General features: G+C 43.7%; 3 protein-coding genes across 3 annotated transcripts; 1 reads left to right on the top strand and 2 right to left on the bottom strand.

Annotated features, from left to right (window-relative positions):
• Positions 1–2,041: 2,041 nt before the first annotated feature.
• CCR75_007891 (uncharacterized protein) lies at positions 2,042–2,656 on the bottom strand (the record flags this gene model as incomplete). The annotated part of the gene is made up of 1 exon (XM_067965947.1): positions 2,042–2,656. The coding sequence occupies one exon, from the start codon at positions 2,654–2,656 to the stop codon at positions 2,042–2,044; it is 615 nt and encodes a 204-aa protein (XP_067817708.1).
• A 337-nt stretch (positions 2,657–2,993) lies between these two features.
• On the top strand, positions 2,994–3,470 carry CCR75_007892 (uncharacterized protein; the record flags this gene model as incomplete). The annotated part of the gene is made up of 1 exon (XM_067965948.1): positions 2,994–3,470. One exon carries the CDS (start codon positions 2,994–2,996, stop codon positions 3,468–3,470), a length of 477 nt encoding a protein of 158 aa, XP_067817711.1.
• Positions 3,471–4,349: 879 nt separating this feature from the next.
• Positions 4,350–6,251, bottom strand: CCR75_007893 (uncharacterized protein; the record flags this gene model as incomplete). The annotated part of the gene is made up of 1 exon (XM_067965949.1): positions 4,350–6,251. One exon carries the CDS (start codon positions 6,249–6,251, stop codon positions 4,350–4,352), a length of 1,902 nt encoding a protein of 633 aa, XP_067817710.1.
• Between the last annotated feature and the right edge of the window lie 1,420 nt (positions 6,252–7,671).

Raw genomic sequence — 7,671 nt, 5'->3', positions numbered from 1 at the left:
ACGTCACCTAACGAAGGCGCCACTCACAACTGAAGCAGTGTGAAGTGGACTTGTACTGAAACAGTACAAGTCGCAGTGCCCCGTTACAACAAGTCCACTTCGCACTGCTTCAGTGCGAGTGGTGCCTCACGTCACTTCACGTACACTAGTACGTGCAGAGGAAGACTCTTTAAAATACTTGCTTTAAAGAGGGTTATAAGTAAACTGTATTTTATATAATCAAGCTCTTCTGTTTCTAACTATTTAATAAAACTTAATTAATACTTAAACAAAACATGTAATATAGTCTTAACTGTCTCTCTCTTTGCGCACGTCCAGCGCTGACTGGACCGCGGAAGCAAGTAGATTTAATGGCCTGTATCTACCTTTTAGGATATTACTATGTAAAGTAATATTCTCCAAATATTCTCTACCTTTTAGATACTATATTAATTAATAACCTTTACGTGATAATTTCATGTAACGACACACCCCGTTACATATCAACAAAGGGTCCAATAAGCTCGTAGCCTTCAGATAGAATATATAAAAGTCATCGCAATTTTTTGTACAATTTTATAAGATACAGCAAAGTTTTCTAACCCATAAATTGTCATCCTAGCACTTACTTTTCTTATGCAGGTGATGACGATACGGCGATCGAAGAAGGTAAACAAGGAGCACGTCAAAATGGTGGCACTTAATTAAAGTTAACAAGACGAACTACTCAATACAGATCTTTCCTTTTGCCACCCCATTTCTCATCTGCGTGTCATTATCAATGACGACTACATGAAGTGTACATTAGATAAGGAATTTGATAAATTAATGGAAGATTGGGATGACGTCAAGTCTTCATGGCCCACTTCCTTGAAAATGTGTCAATGTAGTCATCGTGTGTACGAGGTACGATTCCCTGCATTTAATATGTTGACAATTTGGACTCGTGCTAACATAACTCACATGGCTTATTTCCCTTTCGGAGTATGATAAGGGCATCAAGCTTTCTGGTATTCCTTTGCTAAATAATTACAATTCTTGAACATCTAGCAAGCATTTTTTATGTCGATCACCTTAATGCGCGCAAGGTTAAGTGCATTTTTCGTAACAAATAGAAGCACACAAAAGCAAAAGCCGCATAGTTCAAAGGAGTCACCTGGATTAAGAAGCATCTTTAAAGTTTATATAACAGTACTGCTAAAACGCCTTTGCATGATTGAGCGTGCAAGTTAGTATCCGCAGCTTGAACAATCTGAAAGATAAAGTCAAGCTGATTAGAGCTGTTGGCTCTACCACGATTCACTGAAGGCTCAAAGCCTTAAAGTCTAGAGGAGTTCATTCATTTTAAATTCAACTTCGAACCAACTACAGGCATCAATAAAAGCTTAAATTTGTGAGGGTCTTGTGACTGATCGCGTAATTGCGGCCGAGAGCGCAAAAAAGCGCTCATTGTGCCGCTTGTGTCGCGAATAAGAGCAATGATGAGCCGAGTTACGCCCAAATATTGCCAAACGTTTCTTTACGCATGTGCCAACTTGCGGTGGGTAACCATTTGCTTTGCGGCTTTATTGTTGCAAAAAATAATTGCCTGATGACTCTGTCCCAAAGCACTTTGAAAGAAGACTGTGACGTATTGCATCAAGGTTGGATGTGTGCCGCAAAAATTAAGGCACACACAAAAGGGCGGTTTGAATCATGTTAACAATGGCAATACACAGCATGATTGTAAAATATTGGCGTGGTCGTCTTAGTCTTGAATGTGCTTTGGCAACTTTGCTCAATAGGAATTTAAAATTTCCTCACGAGCGATAAAATACAATATACGATTGTCTTGTAAAAGGTATAAGGGGTTTTACGAGTTGACAGTTGAGTAGGATAAATTAAATCGAGGCGCTAGAAGCCGATGTACATCAACTTTCTATCCCTTGCAACACCTGGGGATACTAGTTTAGCAGTATTTCTTGCTCGTCGAGGTGAAAATTGAAAGCACAAACTTTTTAAGACGTATGCCCAACATCTTCAATTTTTTTTAAATACTTGCTCTCAGATAGATTAGTCACCTTCAATGTAAACAAGTCTTCCACTGACGGCCACAAGTATAGCAAAACTCGTGGCCATTTAAACAAGTCATGTGATTGCACCCCGCTATTCGCTGCACTCCCATTCCACACCCAGGGCATTGTACGCCATTATTCTGTTGCACAACATTGGCATAGTCGCGGTCTGACTGTAGATCTAGTGATCGCCAAGGCTTTTCGTTTAGGAATTGCTTGTAAGTATTAAATTCGGCTGTATTCAATGCCTCTTCGACGTAGTCAGAAGGATATTCCCTCTTGCAACAATGAGCAGGCACCATCGATCGATCGCGGACAGCCATACGACAGCGTGTGGCAATACAATCCTTGCAATAAAGGTGGCCACAGGATAACATGCGGCGACTGCTTTCATATTTGAGAGGTGACACACAGCATGTGCAGCTGGGTGATGGCTTGGAAAGGATGTCCCGCAGTAGTTTTTCTTCTTCTTCGGCATAAACGCTCAAGGCAACCGCTTCGTCCGACGCAACTTGCTCGGCACGTCGAATTTCATCTTGATAGATTTCTAGTGCGCGGACCTCATCAAGCTGAGCTTCGACAATATAACTCGAGTGCTTATATCGGCTAGAAACGATTTCCATCACCTTCTCCAAAGCACTGACCACAAACAATGAGTTATGAAGAATTTGCAAGTGAACAAACGTTGCCGTTAAGGTCTGCCTTTTCCCACTCGCAACGTTGGAGAGATAATGCAATATTCATAATATAGGTTTGACAGTGGTTTAATGGAATTAGGGGCTAACGAGACGTCCGTGTTTTCTGGAGGATTCAGTTTAAATATATTTTAGGCATTAAATACACGAATAAAGTCGATTTTCAACATTCTTATCATAAAACTGGTGACATCCAATCGGGATAAATTAGGTAATTAAGCTGTCGCATTAAGAAAATTATTTTTTAATTTCCCGCTCACATAGCATGGTCACCCGCAATATTCGGTGCTGGCACAATTTTCTAGATAATCTGCTGTATCCACCGACGTCTAATATCACGTACGACGGTGTGTGTGTCTTCACTCTCTCGGGTTACGTCGAGTATTACGACGGTTGTTTTCGCAACCCTTCCGACGATACCGTTGACGTCGATGTTTCGCAGTTCCTGTGCATTTTCCAGCAGCTGACGTGTCAGGAAATCCAAAGAGAGAAAGCTGCTCATCAAGAGCGAGAAGCTGGCAATTTTTTGCCCTTAAAGCCGGCGCTTAGGTTGAGAGAGTACGTATTCCACATCGTCTCCGCCACGTTTACGAGTGTCTTCGCAGTGGGGAGCGGTAGATCCCGTGGCCTTGTATTGGAGAAGCTTCCGTTCGGTGTAATTGTGGTGGCGTTTTCAACGCCGCTCCAACTAAAGGAAACTTTTGCACGTATAAATACTGCATGTGCAGCTTTGCGGCGGTAGTAATTTGTAGACATTTATGTCAGTAAGATAGTGTTGGCTCCAAGTTAGAAGCCAAAAGGAACAAGGTTTGCCGATCACTTGACCACTCGAAAGCAAATCTTACAAAATGAGTCTAAATAATGAGCTGACGAGATTTTTGATATAGGCTGGCACGGATACGGTAGATACGTGGAGAGTCTGCAGATATCGCTACAGAAGTTAATACCTCTATTAATAATGTGTCATCGATTGCCCAGGCGACAAAGTAAAATTGCCCAACTGAGTGTGACAATTCAAGTTGCAATCCGAGTTCTTGTACGATTTAGAATTAATAAGCAACAAACAGTTCTTTTTGCATTCGCAGCGAAGACCAATTTAGCTGCTTTTCAAAAAAGTGTGGACCAATATTAATGCTGTACAATTCCAAACCTGAAGATTTTAACCATCAATAAGATCTCGTCGGTAACACGTACGGCTGTCTAGGCCAAATAGTGCAATAAAATTTGGAAGAAGTGGCAATTTCTCGAGTGCCACAAGTGTTAAACAAATACTTTACACCCAATGAAGGCCAGGTGGAACTGATCCTTTCATAATAAAGCCTGCACGCGTTGCCGTAATGTCGTTTGCAACTTAAATTTTCAAATGAGACATGTCACAGTCCGTGGTCCGAGACTATCAGGAAATGGTACCTTTCCCTCCTGGAAGAAATTGAGAGGATACAAAGCCGTTGGGCAAATGAGTAAAAGTGGTTAAATTTGGTTGCTGGAGGTGGTTGGTGTACATGACTGGAGTTTATAAACTTCAACAACAGCCCACTCAGACTCTTTTAAAGCCAAATACAGGCAAAGATTTCATGCCTAAATTAATAAAAGATACCCACCTTCATTTAGTAAGTTGCCTCTACAGCTTAGCGGCAATTGTCTTGGACTGTACAAACAGCTGCTGCATCTCGACAAGGCTTTCTTCAAGCAAGTGTCCCATACGAGCCGCCCAGCCTCCGTGCTGACGACAAGCGATATTAAATTGAATGAGCTGATCCTTAATGCTATACGCGACGCCTAGACCATGAGGCACAACCTCGCCCCAGCCCCAGCCGTCAAACAACTCATTGGTCAGATGGCTCGTAGAAATAAGCCAGTGACTAGCCCTGGCCATCACTGGATCCTCAAAAAAAGGCACGCGCTTGCCGGGTCTCATTAGCTGTTTCAAACAAAACAAATGGCGGTCCACTCCGTAACCAGCACCAGCCTTGCGCACATATGCAACGTGCGAGTTTGCAGCAGCAACAAGCAACTTTTTCTTCTCTTCAGCGGTAACAATACCAGAAACGTCCTCCATCGCCTCCGTGAACTTTGCACTTGCCGCCGAACAGCTGCGAGTTGTTTCAGTGCGTCCGTGCAGAAATAAACGCGTTTGCGAGGCCTCGTACGATGCAGCATTTCTTCTAAATAGCTTCTTGTAAGCGAGCTGAATAGCCAACTGCACAAATGCGTCAGGGCTGCAGCGAAAATTCTTGATTAAGCGCGCACCATAGCCATAAAAAGACTGCACAAATACTTCATGGTCAATTACTGTCTGATCAAAGACCTTCTCTGCCTCGACTATATTGCGCAGTGTCTGTGCCGTGAAGCGAAATGTGAGTTGCTTTGGGGCAATGAGTGAGCGCTCAAGTTGCTGCGTCGTTTGTCCTCTAGGGCCTAAGTCAGTCTGACCGTGTTGCAGACTTGATAACAAATTGTCAGCAAACCGAGCCATTGGCATCCCATCAAGCATCGAGTGCTCACCTAGCAATCCAGCTTTGCCATTCTCAAACACGATGATCTGCACAGACTTGTCAAAAAAGCGGTTGCGTCCATTACCATGCCAAAGTCCACGTGCCATTTCGGTGCGAGATACTGGATCGTCATCATCCAAATTAAGCACCAGCAACGAACTTTCGATAGAACGCAGTGACTCCTCGTTCTTTGGCGACGTTCGAATCAATTCTTCACGTGCGTCCGCCCATAAGTCTCGATCTTGAGACGACAATACTCCAATCGCTGACTCTTTGGCTCCTGCCACATTAAGGATCCGAGCGAGCTGAAAGCGGAGTGCTTCGAATCCCAGCGGCTGATTCGTGCACCGATCAAGAAGCTCTAATTGAAAAAATTTGTTGTGGCGCATAACAACAGCGTGCGTGTGCGTCTTGGGGTCATAGATCCGATATGAGTCCTGCCCGCGTCGCGGGATGCGGCAGGCATTGAACATATACTTGTAAGCCGTGGCGCAGACTGGCGTCTTATTCTTGCCCAACCGTTCAGGTTCAAGCGTGCTGTCTGCTACTTGACGAGCAAATAGCACGGTGCCTCTCAGCAATGCGGCGGCGCGTCCAATATTAGAACGCTGTGTCGGATACACACTATCTGCAAAGTGAAAAAAGTAGCTGACGTTGAATACCAAAGGGTCGCGCACGTGCAGATAGCCAAGTGTATTCCACCATTCAGCCAGAAAACTCGAGTCGCGGCGATCATTCGCACGGTCCAGCAAGCGGCGTTGAAGCTCCTCTCCCATACCACCAGGCCTTAGAAAGGCAATTGCTAGATCCTTCGAGCGTGCAAATTCAGTAGGCGACACTAGCGGCTTGAGGGTTTCTAAGTACATCGAAACACTATCGGCGAGAGAAGGCACCGGCAGGCGCGGCAGATCGCGCTGAAATTGATAAAGCGGACGTGAGGAGTCCTCTAGGTCTGCTTCAGCGCGATAATCGCCCCAGCATTCGCGAAAGCCTTGCGGGCCGAAGGTGCCCGGCTGGAGTAGAGCCATTGCGACAAGAGTGATGGTCTATTTTGTCAATGCGCTAAGTTTTAGAATGCAGAATGCACGTACTTGTTCAACATCGTGATTTTTGAACGGATAAAGCAATGACAGCGATGAGTCATTCGTCATGTTGAGAGCGAATCAGGAATGTCGCAGCAACATAAATTGAATAAAAGAATATGAATTTTTGTTAACATCCAGATCATTTCTTTAATAATTATCAGAGGCTGCACAAATCAGGTTTTGATTGGTCTGTGAAACTTTCTCCATTTCAGCTACCGTATTATTCTGATGATGCCCGTAATTATTGCTGCAGTGGGAACCATCGCTCTGTATGCACTTGTGCGTGCGAGTCGAGCTCGCATCTACGATGCCATGATTGTCAATCTGACCACAGCATGGTATGCCGAGGTGCTGAAGCGTTTACCAAAGGGCAGCAAAATGTTAGATGTGAGCATTGTAACGGGGAGTATCGTTACATGAAATTAACGCTTAAAGATTGTTAATTAATATATTATCTAGAAGGTAGATAATATTTGGAAAATAGTACTTTTAATAGTAATGTTGAGAAATTTTATATATAAATAGGTAGGTATAGGCCATTATATCTATTTATCCCGCAGACTAATCAGCTGTAAGCGTAAACAAAGAGAGAGAAACAGATAAGATTTCAATTGCATGTTCAGTATTAGTTCTTAATTAAGTTAGCATAAACAGATAGAAAGAAGAGAAACTTAATTATATTAATACATTTACATTTAACTCTCTTTAAGGTAGTTGTCTAATAAAGAAGTCTTCCTCTGCACGTACTCGTGTACGTGAAGTAACGAAAGGCACCACTCGCAACTGAAGCAGTGCGAAGTAGACTTGTACTAAAGCAGTACAAGTCGTAGTGCCCCGTTACACCTGGTAGCACTTAGTAGTCCGTCCAAGGACCACATTTCCTTCATCTAACATGGACATGTTAGATGATAGTTGGAATACGCATCACGTTTCGCGTGATAGCTACTCCTTTCCAAGTGACATAAAAAGGAGTGCGGTCGAACGAATGAGTTCGACCGTAGGAACAATGCCATCTTTGCCATGCTGTCCGGTTTGGACAGAGATGCCCTCCATTCAGCCATCGCCAAGTTCATACAACATGAACTTGACGAGGTGAAGGAAAAGGTAGCCTTGCTGAATCAGCAAGGCTCTCAACAGGAAGAACTATTGAAATTACAACAGGTATAGATAGACCCCTGTACCTGGGATGATGCACACGCGTCGTCCCGAAACCTTAAAGATTGACATTTCTAAGTATAAGGGAGTCGAAGAAGACTCCCTCTTGAGATGGTTTGTCGGGTTGGACGATGCCATAAGGGCACGTCACATCGTCGTCGAGCAAATGCAAGTCGCATTCGCTCAATCAAATTTGGCAGGTCGTGCC

This window comes from Bremia lactucae, linkage group LG11 (assembly GCF_004359215.1).
Source record: "Bremia lactucae strain SF5 linkage group LG11, whole genome shotgun sequence".
NCBI classification, from domain to species: domain Eukaryota; phylum Oomycota; class Peronosporomycetes; order Peronosporales; family Peronosporaceae; genus Bremia; species Bremia lactucae.
The sequence above is the reverse complement of the archived record's forward strand: the minus strand, read 5'-3'. Positions and strand labels throughout refer to the sequence as shown.